General features: G+C 54.9%; 1 protein-coding gene across 1 annotated transcript in view; it reads left to right on the top strand.

Moving 5' to 3' along the window:
• The first annotated feature begins 7228 nt into the window (after positions 1–7228).
• Positions 7229–17643, top strand: part of CTNNBIP1 (catenin beta interacting protein 1) — a 22880-nt gene continuing 12465 nt past the window's right edge. Inside the window, exons 1-4 of the mRNA XM_008048144.2 lie at positions 7229–7259; positions 7412–7496; positions 13109–13228; positions 13848–13938. Coding sequence (XP_008046335.1) covers positions 13133–13228; positions 13848–13938 — 187 coding nt within the window. The 5' untranslated portion in view covers positions 7229–7259; positions 7412–7496; positions 13109–13132. The remainder of the gene's footprint in view (positions 7260–7411; positions 7497–13108; positions 13229–13847; positions 13939–17643) is intronic.

Genomic DNA, 17643 nt, shown 5'->3' with positions numbered 1-17643 from the left:
CATTTTCCCTGTAATGGCATTTATGGCTTCTCCCCTCCCCCATCCTGGATCCTGTCAAGGGTCATTCACTACATTTACAGTTGTGCTGCCTTATTTTCTTTAAAATAATTAATTAACTATGATAATTAATTTTTATTGCTGTATAATAGTTGTAAGCCTTCTCCTGTTTCTGGATTCATCTCTGGTTGACAGGTTGGACTCTGGCTTTTTTTCTTTTCTTTTTTTCCTATAAGGTGAATTTTATTTTAATTTCAGTTACAGTGGCTAATGCCTGTCAACTGCTGAGCCAGGGAGGAGAGAGGGGAAGCATAGTCTCAGACCCAGCTCTGCCACTCTGGCCTTGGGCAGGTTCCTTGCCTTCTCTGAGCCTCAGTTGTGTTGTCTATAAAGTGGGAATAATTCCTACCTTGCAGGCTTGTGAGGACTACAATTAAATGAGACAATGTAGGGAACGTGACTGACTTATGCCTGGCTCTTAGAAAATGCTGTGGCAACAATAGTCATTATCCTTGTTGTTCTGCCATGTCACCTGGCTTCAAGGAGCAGGAAGGAGCTTTAGCCCAGGTTTGAGTTGGGGACAAATTCCACATACCAAGCTCGTTCCTATGAATGGCACTGTGTCTTGCAGACACCCCGACTCACCAGAGCCCTTGCTAGGAGGCCTGTTTTGCTGGTGCCCTGCTGGTGGAGCGCCGTTTGAAAATGCCCAGCCAGCTCTGGATCGAGGAAGCTGCAATGAGGAGTTTATTAATAAAAGCGGTTCCTCCTGAGGCCAGGAGGTGGTTGCAGTTTAATTACTGAGAGTAGAGCGAGTGGGAATCCCCAATTCCGATGTCGCCAGGGGACCTGAGGCGCTGCCCTGTGGGGCCACCAGCCCAAGCTGTGTGTTGGATACCCCCACCCCGTGTGTCTCCATTCCCCTGTATACTGGAGAGCGATGGGGCCGTGGTTAAGGGCCCTGCCATGTGGGTTGGAATGTGCCCCGGTGTGAATAGCTGGGTGATCACAGGGGAGCGACGTCACCCGTGCACCACAGTGTGCTCATTGGCAAGGCCTCCCAGGGTGTTTCTGGTGAAGCCTGAGCAGTTCGTTTACCTGCGGGCTGCAAGAGCACAAGCAAGCCATAGGCCAGAGCGTGTCAGCTGTTTCCTTAAAGCAGTGTTCTTGCTGGCCTGGGCTTTTTCCTCAGGGGACATGCAGCAATGTCCGAAGGCATTTCTGATTGTCACAAGTGGAGAGGAAATGCTACCGGCATCTGGTGGGTGGAGGCCAGGGATATGTCAACATCTGCGGTGTACAAGCCCCAACAGAGGGTTCTCCCGTCTGAGATGTCAGCGGCATCCTGCAAAGCAGGGGGAGCTTGCAGACAGTGGAGGTGAACGAAGGTGAGCCTCCCCAGATCTCCACCCCTTCTTGTCCCTCTGAGTCGACTGGAGGCTGAGAGGGAAGAAGAGAGCAAGAGGACAAGAAGCCGGGGTGCTGGAAGCCTTGGAATTCTTTCTCTTTTTACTCCTATTTCCCCTCCTGTAACCAAAAACATTTCTTTATGTCATCTGTGTTGACTTCTCATCTTATTGTTAGTGACAGTAACTAGTATTTATTGAATGCTTGCTGTGTACCAGGCACACAAGTCCTGTTTTTACACATGATCTCATTTTCACAACCCACGCTTGAGGCGGGTACCATTGTCACCCCCCTCTACAGATAGGACCACCAAGGCCTAGAGCTGGGGAAGGCACTAAATGTCTAAAATTCAACTCTTGATCATCCCCCAAATGGCTGTATCTGCTTCTCCCCCATCTCGGTTGATGGGAAAGCCAGTATTCAGCTGCTCAGCCTGAAGACCTGGGAGCCACCACTGTCAACCCCCAGCCCCACAGTTGCTCCCTGTTGTCTCCCTACGCCACATGTCCCCAGCTGGCCGCCTTGCACCCCTCACCCACCTGCCACTGCCTCCTTGTTCACATTCCCGCCACGGCCTCTGCTCTCACCCTGGGCCTCCCCCTCCGCGCAGTAGTCAGGTGGCCCAACTGGACCCCACAGAGGCCTGTCCCCCTGAGGCCCAACCCCATTTCCTCTCCCCTTTGGCTGGCCCTGCCCCGCCCACCCCCATTCCTCCAGTCACCCCTGCACCCCCCACGGGGCCTCGGCCCAACTCTGCCCCAGGTTCCCTCTCTCACTTCCTTCCAGTCTTTGCCCAGGAAGCGCCCCCCCCACTACCCCATGCCCCTGTTCCCCCGCGTCCTCACGGATTTCATCATAGCCTTGTCTCCTTCCTTCTTATACCCAGTGCTTATTTTTGTTGATCTCCTTCACTAGAATGTGGAGGATGCACTAAGGATTTGGGGCTGCTTTCTCGTGGCTGCATCCCGGTACACAGTGGGTGCTCAATGCATTTGTTGGAGTGAGTGAGCATATTTCCCATGGCTGCAGGCAGCAGGGCCAGGAGCCCACAGGAAGCCCGTGCTTTGGTGCCCCCTCCTGTTTACTTGGCTGCCTGTGTGTTGATTTACATACCACGCCATGTTTTTCCTGTTTGCCTTAGTGTCCTCCTGTGCCCGTTTCCACATGTCGTCATGGTTTGCGTGCAGAAGACAGAAGAAGGGCGGTTCCAGCTCACTCAGCTGACATCTTCGACACAGGGGCTACATCCCCTCCTATTCCTCAGGGTTCCTTGGGCAGCTGACTCTGAGCTGCTGACCAGGGATCCCAGGCCCCTACACCTTGTCCTGCATGTTCTGTGCTAGGTAGAAGCTTGGGTATGTGGGTCCCAGTGGCTCTGGGCTGCCCAAGTCTTCTCTCAGGTCCTGATTTCTGGTTGGAGGGAAGAACTGCCCTCACTCCCTCGAGAGGCTGAAGGAGACCTGGGGCCGAGCAGCTCTTGGCATCAGGGTCTGGCATCCTTTGCCCTTCCTTGAACCGGTGAGGTCCCCAGTGCACTCTTCTTCAGGTGCCCTTGCCCTGAGGGCTGCCACTGCCCCTGGAGAAAGCCCTGCTGTCCCTTGCTCCTACTGCTGTCCCTTGCTCTACTGCTGTCCCTTGCTCCTACTGTTGTCCCTTGCTCCTACTGTCCCCTCCTGCCTCCTCCCTTAGCATCTTCAGCGCTCCCCCCGCCTTCCTCCCTCCTTGACCTTGAGACTCCCCTGGGTGGTGACCTCCCCCAAGTCCCCAGCACTGTCAACTGACTCACCTGGAGGAGGCAAGGCTGAGGTCAAGACTCACCTCACCTCGGGTGCTGAGAGTGACTGAGCATGTGCAACGCAGGAAAGGAGCCAGGGCTGGTGCAAGTGGACAAGACTCTACCCTCCCCTGCCCCTTGGGGGACAGATTGACATGGCAGTGGTGGCAGTGCTGTGTGAGTGCTGGGTTCCAGGAGAACCCCGAGGCCCTGAGAGCTGGAAGTATTGAGAGGGAGGAGGTTGTGAAGGCCATTCACCCAGGCATGGGTCCTTGCCATGGGCCGACAGGAGCTATTATGGCCACTGACGCAGCCTCTGTCCTGTCACATGGTTAATGAGGTCCGTAATGGGACAGCATCTGTGGGACCTGACCGACCGGGGCCGGTGGGATGGGGTGAGCTCTGTTTCCTTCTTAGAAATCCCAGCCCTCCCTGCCTCTCTGAGAGCAGCTCTCACTCTCTCTCACCTGAACCTTGTGAGGTCCCCCTGTCCCGCCTTCCCCCCGCCTCATGCACGGGCATCACACAAATCCACCTAATCACAGCCCTTCTTGGAGGACCACGCGACTCAGTTGCTTGATGCTGACCAGGGCTTGATGCTTGGTGGGTGGGACTTCTGGTGTGGAGAGGCTCCACCTGGCCTCAACCTTAAGTTCTGTGTTGTCCTGCTGCCACCCAGGCCTCTGCTGTCCCCTGCCCCTGTGGCCGCCTCATCAGCTCCTCCACTGTAGTTCTGTGTGCCTTCTTCCCAAGTCCCACATTTTCATCCCAGGCCAAATGTCTCCCAGAAGTGTCCCTGACGTTTCCTGGATCTGACTGCTCACCTGGTTTTGATTCTGGCTCCAGAACTCATGGGGTTGTTCCTATAGTGATGATGGTATCTGAAGGGCAAAGTCCTGCTTTTGCGCCTCCGTGGGCTTCTCAGTCCTGTCTGGCCTGTCCTTGGGGACAGCCACCTAGGGCATGTGCTAGGCCTCTCCCCACCACTGCAGCCACAGCCTGGGTTCTGACACTCCCATTGCCTCTTGTTTCCTGCCGCCCACGCTGTGGCCAGGTGGTCTTGTCAAGCTCAGAATACCTCCTTCTGCCTAGATGCCTCTTTTTTTTTGAGTTGGAGTCTCACTCTGTCACCCAGACTGGAGTGCAGTGGCCGCTCCTGGCCACTGCAGCCTCGACCTGCTGGGCTCCGGCGATCCTTCCGCCTCAGCCTTCCACGTAGCTGGAACTACAGGCGCGTGCTGCCATGCCCGGCTAATTTTTGATTTATTGTAGAGATGAGGTCTTGCTAAGTTGCCCAGGCCGGTCTCGAACCCGCGGGCTCAGGCAATCCACTCACCTCAGCCTCCCAAAGTGCAGGATTACAGGATGAGCCACTGAGCCCGGCTTAGATGTCTCTTCTTGTCCCCCTTAGAGACCCTGAGGCCAGCTCCAGCTCAACTGGTGCCTCCCACCCGGCTCCCACCTGCTTCCTCCAGCTGTTCCATAGGCTGCATCAGCTCCTCCTCGTCCTTTGGGTGATGGCTCAGGGCACCTCACTCTTAACCCTTGCCCTTTGTCACAGTGTTGGCGATGCACTGACTCAGGTGACTTGACTGGGGTCTGTCTCCCACTCACCCTCATCACAAGTGCGCTGGGCTGTTTTGCTCACCTGTGCATTCTCAGTGCCTGCCACAGAATAAATACTCAGTAGTTGTTCAGTCAGTATCTGTTCCCTTTTCTTTCTGCCAGCAAACTCCTATTCATCCTTCAAGGCCCAGCTACAGGCTTCTCCCCAGAACCCTTGGCAGGTAGCCCCTCCCCTGCATTCTCAAAGAGCTTTGTGTACCCTTTGCTCTGCCACTCACTCCACTGACTTGAGGCCCTGGACCTCTTTTCCTCTTGCCTCCAGCCTCCTCAGGGGAGGCACGTGGCATGACGTGGGACATGTGGTTGGCTCTCGGGAGTGTTTGTGTCTTGCCTTGGAACATCTTTTGGCTCGTTGTCTTATATTGTTTGTGTGGTTTTCTCTGTGCCTCGTGTAGCCACTTGGGTAACTCCTGGAGGGCTGGCTCAGTGTCCCAGTGCCAGCCCTGTACTCTGCCCCCATGCCAGGCACAGGCTGTGTATACCCAGAACAGTCTCAGTAAGTCCTTCTCGAGTCCCTGTGGTGTCTCCGTGGGAGGGCTGTGGACCCTTGGCAGTTTGAGAGGCACCTGTACCTCCTCTTTCTCATTTTGGACCAGCTGTGTAATTTGCAGGACCCAGCGCAAGGCTACTTGTTCAAAAATAATGAGTAATTTCAAGACAGTGACGGCAGAGCCATAAGCCAAGCATGGGTCCACCCAAGTGTGTTCCCTGTGTGATGGCCCAGGCTCCATGCCTGGGAGACCAGCTCTGATTTCATCTGAACTGGGCACAGCTGGCCAGTAACTGAGCGGGATTGAAAGCAGAACCCTGCTTCCAGAGCATACTTGCTGTCTTATGCTGGCTCTGAGGCCCCAGAGACTTTAAACCTCCGTTTCCTACTCTGTAAACTGGGAACGTTGTCCTGATTGTAAAATGACACACAGGACAGCTGGCTGTGAATCCTGGACAGTCCCCATCCTTTTGTCCCTCCCTGAAAGTCGTGAGTACAGAGTTCTTCTCCGCTTCTTGGAAGGGTCTGAGCCCTGCAGACAGGAGTGATAATTGGCTGTCTTGGTAACTGAAGAAGTTAAAACCCTTCAAGAAGTGGGAGAAGGCTTTCTTTTCATCTCTTTTTGAAGGAATGTGGGGACTTGGGTGGAAAGCTCCCCAGGGTTCCTTGATATTTTGGTGCTTTGATATCTAGAGGAATAAAAGAGCAATTAATGCTATAAATGGCCTGTTCCCGTAGGGCTAGTCCAATGGTGAAGGGGGTGGCAGTGGTGGGTGACAGCTCTTCCATCCCAGGGCCATATGCTGGTTGAAGGGACACAGAACCAAGAGTCAGACGTTTAGGGCAGTGTCTGACTTCAGGGGAAGCTTTGAAATCCCACTTTCTCTGGAAAATGCATTTTCCTTACCCCTTGGATAAGCAAGCAGCTTTCTTTGCAGAAGTAATTGAAGAGAGTGGGTTTCCCAGTTATCCTCGGTCCTGCACCTCCCTCAGAACTGGTTTATCAAAGCCTGACGTAGTGGCTCATGCCTGTAATCCCAGCACTTTGGGAGACTGAGACTAGCCTCAGATCATAGCAAGACCTTGTCTCTACAAAAAAATGAAAAATTAGCTGGGTGTGTTGGTGTGCACCTATAGCTACTTGGGAGTCTGAGAGAAGAATCACCTGAGCTTAGGAGGTTAAGTCTGTGGTGAGCCATGATCATGCCACTGCACTCCAGCCTGGGCAACAGAGTGAGATTCTGACTCAAAAAAAGAAAAAGAACTAGTTTCTCAAAGTGCTGTCCTCTGACCTCTCTCTACCACAGGACTGGGAGCCCACCTTTAGGCCAGGAGCTCTGGGGGATGCAAGGCTCATGGTCTGTGTGCCCCCATGGAGCAGGTTTCTGGGGGCCCCCTCATGCCTCTCCTACCCCTTGCCAGTCCATGTTTCTGCACGAGTGTAGACTGTGTGTGTGACCTGAGCCATGAGACTGGGGGGTGGGACGGAAGAGAAGACAGTGCTCTCTGATTCCTGGCAGGCGCGTGTGGGCCAGGCCCACGTCTGTGAATAAGCCTTGATGTGCCTTATGTGTGTGTGTAGCATGTGTCCTTGTTGGTGGATATTTACACGTACAACTGCAGATGTTCACCAGGCACACTGATGCCACACCTGCACTGTCTGGCATGGAGGATGTGGTGTGTCGAGCTTCCTGCACCCTGCTGTCGTGTTGGATTTTTGGGTGGGATGTCATCCTGGGCAGGTACGGAACCTGCCCCATCAACTGTCCCCAAGTGATTCATTCTGGACCAGGACATCTCTGTACCCAGCCTCTCAATTAGCCTTGGTGACTAACCTGATGGGGAGGGTGTGTGGTGTCAGCAAGCTGACCTGCTTCAGCCGGAAATGACAGGCCAGCGTAGCTGCCATCAGCACCTTAGCCCACAGGTGTGGGTGCCGGTTTCCTGGGCTTGCCAGACACACAGGTATTTCTGGACTGCAGGAGGGCCCAGCTCCATGATCTTCCCGTGCTGGCGGCCGAGCGTCCCTGGGCGTGGGGCATGTGCTGAAGGCCCAGCCCTGACAGCCCTGGGGTCCTCCCGCCTCCTCCCATGACCGGTGTTCTGTGTCTCCACAGGGCGGCACCTTCCTATTTCTCCCTGGCCACAGCCCTCCCCTCACAGTTGAGCATCTGTTTGCCTGAAGTTAATTTCCAGAAGCAGGTAAGGACCCGAGGGAGAGGACTCTCTTGTGGCTGTAGAAGAGTGTTGGGTGGCGGGTGAGGGGTGGCCATGGACACCAGGCACCAGGCCTGACCCTGAAGTTAGTGCATCTCTTTCACTCTCATCATGGGTGCTACGAATGCTCATCTCTTCAGGTGTGTGGGTTCTGCGGCGAAATGTTAGAGACTGCTGATTTCTTTTAGGCTAAGACATGTGCAGACTCTGAATTAATGTTTTATATAAGCTATGAATCACCAGTCCTATGGCGTTGCATTTTTGTGCAATGTAAATGTCATGAAAATTTAAATGTACATTTAAAATGTATTTAAAATCTATCACGATGTGATTTTTTTTCTTTTTGAGTCTGGGGCTCACTCTGTCACCCAGGCTGGTGCAGTGGCACAATCACGGCTCACCTTGACCTCCTGGGCTCAGGCAATCCTTCCACCTCAGCCTCCCAAGTAGCTGGGACTACAAGCACATGCCACCATGCCCAGCTAATTTTTTTATTTTTTGTAGAGACAAGATCTCACTATGTTGCCTATGCTGGTCTGGAACTCCTGGGCTCAAGCAATCCTCCCCCTGCGGCCACCCAAAGTGCTGGGATCACAGGTGTAAGCCACCATGCCCAGCCAACAATGCATTTTATAATGAACAAAAGACAAGTTCTGTGATGCAGGGGCTAGAGGTGGCTTGTGTAGGTTAAGGACTTGGCTTGCTGCCTGGCCCACCCTAAGCTTTCTTGATATTTTTTTCCTAGCAGGTGCAAGACCACCCTGGGAATAAGATAATTTAGATAAAAGTGGGTGTTCAAACAGCATTAACTTCAAGTTTATAAATAAAAATGAATGCAGGTGGCTGTTTGTTTTCAGGGCCACTCGTGCCTGTCAAAGGGAAGTCACTTTCAAAGCTCTTTATCAGAATGGATTGCATTTCCCAGATGGAGACCCATGTGAGTGGATGCAGCCTCCTGGCCTCCATCTGCTGCGTGTAATAGTCAGCAGTGTTGTTGTCTGGGTCCTTCCTGCACTATCTCCTCATTTTTCTTGTGAGATCAGCTTCTTAAAAGCTGGAGGTCACGTGGCAGTTGAGATTAGGTCCTCGCAGGCATCTGAGGGTGCCTCTTGCAGATGCCCCCGATGTCTCCCAAAGCACGCCATGCAGCCTGAGGCCAAGGCCAAGGCCAGTGCTCACTTGGTATGGGCCTGTCACAGTGGTAGGAAGCCACTTCCTCACCATTCTTTCCTGACCAGCCAAAATTCCTTCAACAGGGAGGCGGGCTCAGAACCAACAGCAGTGCGTGCGTGCGTGCGTGCATGTGTGTGTATATGGCAGGAGTGCGTCTCTGTGTTGGAAGTGAGTGTATGCGCCTCAGTGTCTCTTCATTGTCTTTGCCCCAATCAGATGTCATTTTCTGGAAGAGCGCCCACTTTTTGTGTAATGTGTGGTTGCTACCACAGAACATCTAACCACAGACCTGGCCCCTCACCGTTCTCTTGGATAATTGCTAGTTGCCTCTTGTTTCTTTCCATTTTCCTTGTTTGGCTCGTCTCTGACTTGGGCAACTCACACTGAGAAATTGTCTTAGGATTTGGAGCAGAAGCGCTGCCCCATTTAGGTCATGGGATGTTCATGGGGAGAGCCAAGAGACCATAACTGAGGAGCATTGTTATGTTTGGTTCTCACATCCAAGGACCGGATGAATAATTAGTGTGGCTAATTTAGTTGCAGTTTGAGCTTATGTAATTTAAATACATTTTAATGGAGACCAGTTTTTGATCCCTACGGGGGAGGGGGGGATAGGAATTCTCAGGTGACGTTAATCTGATGCTTGTCAAAATTGTGATGAAAATTTAATAGCACATTTGTTTGTATAGGCAACAAACCCAAGCACTTTAATATACTTGTAGCACACCGGTGACTGAAATGCCATGCTATTTGGGTTGATATGATTTGCTCTCTCTATTAGTAATTTTCTTCACATTGGCACCCTCACTGCAAGACAGATTACGAAAGCCAGCCGTGATGTTTCTCGTGCATTTGGGTTGGAACGTGAAGGGCGAACGTGTGCTCCTGGCCACATTCTGCCCCAGATCCAGCCCCAGGCCTTCCCACTCTGTTAGGCAACAGGGTGGGCTCAGCGGGCTCAGCTCAAACTAGAGTTCATAAAATATCAGATGATCAGGACTTTTAGAAATGACAAGTCAGGCGTCTTCTCTGAAGCAAGAAGAGTCAGCTTCAGAAACAGTCTCTGCCAGGGAAACGTGTTGCTATGGGAGCAACCTAACTCCAAAGACCCTTTGAGGCCCTTGGCTGGGCAGCCGTTAGCCCCCAGTAGTCACATGATGTGGTGTCCCTGGGAACAGTGAGGGTGGAACAGCAAAGATGGCAAGATGGCACCAATCTAGAGTGTAAGGGTAGGATTGTTGGACAGAGCAAAACTACAAAACATGCCCCATGCAAGATGATTCTGTGATGCAGAACAGACATTCCTCCAGTAAGCACTTACTGTGCGCCAGGGCCACTGGGTCCTCGGGATATGCCAGCAGAACCAGACACCCATCCTTGCCTGGGGAAGGTTGGCTCTGAATGAACGAATAGATTATGCCCTGGGCCCTAGGACTGGATGGGCTGAGGATACTCAGAGCAGGCGCGATCTGTTTTCCACATTGGCTGAGGACTGGCCTGCATGAATAGTCAGAAGCCCTCCATGAGCGGTCGGGGCCACTGGCGGGCGGGGCACCTGCTGCAGCTCTGGTGCTTTTGGGTGTGGCGACACCTAGCGGCCAGTCCCTTGTGCAATCCCGTCTTTCAACAGGAGATGGCAAACTGAAAAGCAGCCCTTGGGCACAGGGCAGAATTGGAAGATGTTCACTCCTGGAAGCCCTAACTCCCAGCTTGAAGGTTTTATGGAGGATTTCATATGTTCTTTTTTTTTTTTGAGTTGGAGTCTCACTCTGTCGCCCAGACTGGAGTGCAGTGGCCGCTCCCGGCACCGCAGCCTTAACCTGCTGGGCTCCAGCGATCCTTCCACCTCAGCCTTCCGAGTAGCCGAAATTACAGGCACGCACTACCACGCCCGGCTGATTTTCTTTTTATTTATTGTAGAGATGAGGTCTCTCCAAGTTACCCAGGCGGGTCTCGAACTCGCAGGCTCAGGCAATCCACTCACCTCAGCCTCCCAAAGTGCAGGATTACAGGTTGAGCCACCAAGCCTGGCTTCATATGTTCTTTGGAGAACACAATAGCCCCAGGCACACTGCTTTGGAAATGAGAGTCCTCTGGAAAAGCTAACTTTGGTTATGGGAGACTGGGTTTAGGTACTTTGGTCTTTTTTAACATGGTGACATTTGGCCTGAAGTGGATGTGGCTGTTGGAGAGCGAGAAAGCTTCCACACCACAGGCTGTCTCGCTAGTCCATTCTGCCAGCCAGGCAGTGTTTTTTATTGCATTTTTTTCAGTTTATTGTAAAGGCTATTATGAGCAGTGTTTATGAAGCACCTGGCAAGTGCTGGTCTTTGAGAGGATATGCTGAGCAAAGCACACGGGGTCCTGTCCTGAAGTAGGGCAGGGGCAAGAGGCGGTGAGCTAGTTCTCCGACAGAGCACCTTCAGAAAGGCTGGACAGTGAGCCAGGCCCACCTGACCGGAAGGGACGGGGCAGGTGGGCAGAACCCACTTGGGGTTGCTGTCAGGGAAGGCTTCCAGGTCTAGGCTGAAGGGTCACCCGGGGCAAAGGCTTCTGGGGAAAGAGCTTCTCGGCATGTTCTAGGAATGGGCTGGGGCTAGGAAGGCGGAGCCAGAGGAGCAGGAAGAGGAAGGGCAGGGGCAGAGAGGGGCAGGGCTGATCATGCCAGGCTTCACAGCGTCCTGGCGAAGACTGAGGCGTCTCAGGTGGGTTTAAGCAGAGAGGGATGTCATCTGTTCTGGGTTGTTAAAAGATAATTCTGGCTCCTGTATAGAGAAAAGGACAAGAAAGGAAGTGGGGGCATCATGAGGAGGCCTGTAGTAGTCCAGGTTGTATGACTGTCAGGAAGGGGTAGAGACAACACTGTCCACGCTCAAGGCTGGGGTGCAGGACTCATGCCACATGGCCTTGGGGAATCCAGCCACAGGCCGGCTGTGCAGGGCTTTGGGAGGATAGGCTGAACAAAGCACACGTGGCCCTGATGAGGTGGAGCAAGTGAGAACAGGTCAGCGTGAGACGTGATGCCTCAGAACGGAGCTCACTGCTCAGTCGTGCAGGAAGTTAGGGCTGTCTATATGCTGGGGTGCACCCGGCTCTGGGGGCTGGCTGGGGCTGCCTCTCTTCAGAGACCATTCTTGAGGTGGGTTACTCCTCTTTCTCAGCTCCCAGTTGTCACATAGACCCTTTTCTGAGCCCTGGAGAAGGTGGAAGGGGAGTGGACAGCAGAGTTAGGGAGTTTGGGGCTTTAGAAGTGGAAAGGAAGGTGCTGGAAGGAGACCTGTGCTGCATCAAGCAGACAGCTGCCACATTAGCCCCAACTGGCCAGTTTAGCCTATTGTGTGACTTTTAGGGCGAGGGCCCCTAAGAATGAGCAGTTGGCAGATGCCTACAGGGAGGCTGCTGCCCAGGCTCTGGCACATTTGAGTCTGCCTTTTGTGTGGCAGGCTGCTGTGCCTGGGAGAGCCGCTGTACCTGGGCAAGCCTGCTAGTCCAGGGCTTGCTGGCCCCAAAGGGATGGATGGCATGAGGAGTGCCCTTGGCCCGCCAGCCCGGTTCTCTGGTTCTCCAAGCACAGCTCCTTGGCGCTAGGACTGATAAGTGAGACTCCACCCCACCAGCTGCTGCGTTATTTCTGACTCATCCAGGAGTTACAAGTGTGTAACCCAAGCCCCTCCACACCCGGCTTCCTCTTCTCCGCTCCTCCTGGAGGGAGGGAGCTCTGGGCTTCTCTCCTGGGGCCTTCCTGCAGGTCAGGTAGCTGAGACCTGGACCCAGCTGCTGGCCTTCCTGGCGGCCTGTGGGAGCCTCCCTCTAACAAATGGGGTGGGTCTGCAAGGGTGGCAGCAGCAAGCCCCACAGCCCTGGGCCAACCTCTCCCATCGAGGGACTCCTTGGAGCCCAGCCCAGGAGCTGGCCTCTTGAACTTGTCAGGGGCTTTTGCAGAAGGAGCTGTCTTGGTGTTTGGGGGCTGGGCACTGGTCTCAAGTGTTCTTGAGCCAAAAGCCCCAACCAGCTGCCTCTGATCCTGTCACTTTTGCTCCCTGTGCGAGTTGCCTGCTCTGAAAACCTGGGACGTGTGGGGCTTCACGCACTGTGTGTCCTGTAGCTTGTAGCAAGAGCACTGCAGCAGGGTGATTGGCGGTGGAGCTGGCCAGCGGACTGGGGCAGCTCAGTCTCCCTGGGCCAGTAGCTCTGTGCACAGAGGCAGCAGGCAGGCCGACCCAGCAGCACCCACTCTAGTCCAGGGACGCTTAGTCCAGCCACTGGGGTGAGGGATGAACCCAGCAACTCGCCCCCATGTTCTTAGAAATGAGGCGGCAGGTGGAAAGGGGTGACTTGGGATGAGCGTGGGTCACCCATCAGGTATCGCTGTCCCAGTATGTCCCGTCCTGACCACCCCCCCAACATTGCTTCTGGCTCTGCAGGAGTCCCCAGAGTGGGCCAGGGGGATGAACCGTGAAGGAGCGCCCGGGAAGAGTCCGGAGGAGATGTACATTCAGCAGAAGGTCCGAGTGCTGCTCATGCTGAGGAAAATGGGGTCAAATGTGAGTGCTGTGGGAGCCGGGCACGGGCCCTGGGAGGACCTACCACCCTGATGGAGGCCGAGGGTCTGTGGTTCGGCCCAGGGCTCCTTCAGGCCTCCAGATGAAGAGTCCAGCACATCTAGTTCTGGGGGCATCGCTGGGCAGTCTTCCTACCCAGGTGTGTTAGGGCCTGGGGGGGCGAGGGCCTAAAGGCCGACCTTCCTTTCCTTCTGCCTCCTGAACCCCGATCTTCTCCCCCAGCATATGTCCAAGGGGCCACTGGACAGCTGGGCACTGAGGGGGCAGCGGACATGCAGGTGCAGGGGTGTTTCTGAGCAGAGAGGGAGAGGGAATCTGCCATCAGCTTTCCAGCAGGACTGTGTCTTTCACTGACCCTCACTAGCCTGAACTCTGATCTCAGAATCGATTTGAGTGCAGCAAGGCTGGCCGCCCCCATGAACTGAGTTCGGAGTGGGAGCAATTGGGAGGGGCTGTGCTTGCTTGGGACCTAAAAGGGTCAAACCTCAGAAACAGAAGCACCACCCAGGAATCAAGCAGGCCTGGGCAGAGCCTCTGGGGGTGCAGGTGCCTCTCGGGTAGCAGGAACATGCTGCCCCTCACCACGGCTCTCACCCTGCAGCTGACGGCCAGCGAGGAGGAATTCCTGCGCACCTACGCAGGGGTGGTCAACAGCCAGCTCAGCCAGCTGCCACCGCACTCCATCGACCAGGGTAAGTCAGGGCAGGGCAGTCGTTCAGGCCCTTCCCGGGACACTGACTCACGATTCCTTTAGAAAGTAAAGCCCCAGCCCTCCTTGGTGGGTGGTCCATCAGACCTGGAGAGGCTGCAGCTCCCTCCACCCACAGGCCGAGCCCAGGAGCCTCTGGAGCTGCCTGCCTGACCCTGTCTCCTTCTCTGGTAGAAGCCAAGCACCCTACCCAGCAGATGATGGGATCCCCCTCTAGACCAGGAGAAGGCAAGAGGTGGAGGCGTCTGGGCCCCTCAGTACTACAGGGGCCCAGGAGTTACATTTCCTTAACCTTTAGCCTGACCCCTGCCTACCCAGCACCCTGCCAGGAGAGTGAAGTGCCCTGTGTGCTAGGACAGCACTGTCACTGTTGGCCTGGACACAGGACACATACTGTGGTTTGGGTGGTCCTGGCTGTGCCCCAGAGGCCTGATGCCTCTTCGTCCTGAGGGAGTTGTATCCTTTGAGTGGCCGCAAGCAGTCATCCTGGTAATGGGTGACATTTGAGTTCACTGTGTGGCTGGCACTGTGCTAGCACCTGATCTACATTATGTCATTTCACTGTGGATGGCCACTCTTTGCGTTACTTCCACTCGACAGGCGAGGGAGTGGGTTTGGAAGAAGTCAGTCTTTGCGTTTAGTCCCGCAGCCAGTTACTGGGAGTTCCAGGATGCAGACTGTAACTGAGGAGCTCTCCACTTCTGTCCTGTCACCCGTCACCGATGAGGCTGCTGGACCGCTCTCATCCCTTGGCAGCTACCCAGGCTCCCCCTCTCCAGGAGGCTTATCCTGAACCCGAGACCCCATATTTTGACCAGCGTCTCCTTTCCTTTCCTTCTCTGTATGCTTCCTTGGAATTATCGGCCATAAAATATCGCACCTTGTGGCATGTCCAGACCCGAGCGGGCTCCCAGGAACAGAGTGCTGATGGGTGTGCTCACTGTGCCGTGAGGTGGCGGGGAGGGGAGTGGACCTGGCCCAGATTACCAGCCAGCCCTTGTTCTTTTGGGTGTCCCAGGGCTCTGCCCTGGCGCAGGGGCTGATTCCCAAGAGCTGACGCTAGGTGTGACCTGGCTTGTGCACGCAACTCAGCAGAAATCTTCCAGGCACTCCAGTGGCTCAGGCAGCTCTCTGGGACAGCCTCATACCATGTGCGGCCTGCCTGGGCGTGCCTGCCAGGCGTGCCCACCGTGTTGCGCAGCAGCCTGTTCTGTGTGGCGTCAGCTTTGGAGGGGTCCTTCTCCTCCAGGGCTCGCCTGGGCTCCCAGCATGCGCCCCTCTCCCCTGGCTCCGGGTTTGCATCTGCCTGAAACCCTCAGGCTTCTGAGTCCCTGGGGACTCACCTTCTACCCCACTCCTCTTAAGTTGCCAAGTCAGCTTGAATTTGAGTAGGGTAGTAAGAAAGCCTCTTGTGGGACATGCTTTGTGGAAAAAAAATCAAAAGACAAATCAAAATGTAGAAACCATATGTCAGTGTAGAAGATAGCAATGGCACCCCCACACACACACACACATACACACACTGTATATGTTACAGAAAAAAAAGCTGAAGGGTAGATGCCAGGCTGTCAATCTAAAATGTTGGGGGTAGGACTTACATAAGAGACTTTTAAACATTGTTACATATGTTTCTTTGTAAGAAGGAAAAGTTCTTAAAAAAGACTTTTAGGAGAACTCTGTATCTTGCCTTGCTGAATCAGCAGTTGAGAAGAAAAATGAGCTCCGCCAAGCGGTGGAAGAGGGTCAGTGACCGCACTTAGCTGTTGACCTGACCCTGAAATTGCTGAGCTGCCAGGAGCCAGCTATGGGTGGGACTGGAGCCAGCCATGAGGGCTGTGGAGTCCGGGCCCTCCTGGACTAGTAGTGTCCACAGACACTGTTTTCTCTGGGGAGGGGCCTCCTTGAACTGGGGAGGAATCACTGGGCAGGGGGTGGCAGGAGTGGTTCTCTGCCGCTGGGGCACCCTGTGGCCTGCCCCTCACCTCCACGTGGTCACCTCCGACCTGGCTGTCAAGGCCTGAGCCACACAGGGAGACCCGCGCTGCCGGAGGCCCTGAGAATGCTGTGGACTAGGAGCTGGAGAAGGCTGGAGTGCCATGCCTGGAAGAGCTTCATAAACACATTGCTATTCTCTGTGGGAGCCTAAAGCCACTACCAGCAAACATGCAACAAGAACAAAATCACAGTCCCGCTGTGGGCGTGCAGGTCTGAGGACTGAACCCCCGTTTCTACCCGCACCATGGGGCCTGACGCATCTCTGCTAAAATTCTCTGCAGGTAGAGCTGACCTCAGCTTGTGCTGCAAGTGCCCAGCTGCCAGAGGCCAAAAGCCCTGGATTGTTACCTGCCAGCCTGACCCAGGGCAGGGTATAGGGACCCCCAGGAATGAGCCCCAAGCCTGGAACCATGGGAGCGATGGGCTTGGCGTGAGCACCTCCTCCCCACTAGGTGGCACTGTCTCTCAGCGGATACCCAGGCTCCTCTGCCCTAGGTGTTCCTGAGCCGGAGGCTGCAGCTCTCCTGGGACACCCCTAGGAAAGGCCTGAGGAAGGCCCTCCCACCGGTCAGTGCCCAGCATCGTCCTGGGATCTGGTCACCACTGTAGGCCCACGTACTTCCCCTCCAGGGCTGGGGGGTCTGAAACCTGGAGTCCTGCTCCCTTCCTTGAGACCCCAGGAGAGACCCAGAGAGGGGGTCAGTGGGCACCCCTCCACCGGCTACAGCTGCACCCAGGTGCCCCGCCCTCTGGGCCTCCCTCAGTGCACATCTGTTGGGGACCCAGCAGGTACTGGGGACCCTGGGGCATGGCCTTACCTTAGGGCCTTACCCAGTGGCCCCCCCAGCTCCTAGCCTGCCTGGCCTCTAATGGGCTGAGAACACCTATGGCAGCCTCTGTTCCCTCCCTTGGCCTCGTGACCGCCCTTTTCATGCCTCTTCCCCTCAGCTGTGCAGCGTCCCCAGTGCCATCCCCTCTGCCCTCTATCTGGTGCTCCCTCCCCAGGAGACTGCATGTGCTCCTGTGACTCCAGACATCTGGAGACAGTGCCTTCCAAGTGCTCATCCCAGGCCCCTCCCGGCCCCCAGAACCTTAGGCGGGACTGAGCATCTTGCCACGGACACCACATTGCACAGACCTTGATAATTCCACCCGTGTTCTCTGTTCTGATCAACACACCATCACATACCCAGTGTCCTGAGGGCTCAGCCTTGGCTCCTCCTCCTGGGGGTCTAGTGGGGTCCCGAGTCCTTTGGATTCTCCATCCCTGATGCTCCTCGGGTCTACTGGTTGTCTCCCTCTGGGTGTGAACCCCATCCTGATCTGAGCCCATGTCAATTCTTGTATCGATCACTGCACATCGCTCCTACCTGGTGTCTCAACTTCTCTCAACAGACTTCCCTCAGGGCCCCCCTCCAGTCCCACAGCCAGAGTGGCCTTTGAAGGCCCAGAATGACATCGGCGGGTCTCTCCTCAGCTTAGAATCTGTTGGTGGCTCCTGCAGCCTTCGGGGTGACTCCAGCCTCCTCAGCATGCCACACAAGACCCCCACTCACCCCCTACTCACCATACACAGCCACAGCTAATGGCTTTAGCTCTTGACTCGCCCATGTGTGATCACACCTTTCTACCTGTGCGTTGGCTTCTCAGCAGCTGCCAGGAACCAACCCTAACAACTCCCCCTTCCTCTCCC

Source organism: Carlito syrichta, unplaced genomic scaffold (assembly GCF_000164805.1).
Source record: "Carlito syrichta isolate Samal-C Ts95f unplaced genomic scaffold, Tarsius_syrichta-2.0.1 Scaffold120599, whole genome shotgun sequence".
NCBI lineage: Eukaryota > Metazoa > Chordata > Mammalia > Primates > Tarsiidae > Carlito > Carlito syrichta.
The sequence above is the reverse complement of the archived record's forward strand: the minus strand, read 5'-3'. Positions and strand labels throughout refer to the sequence as shown.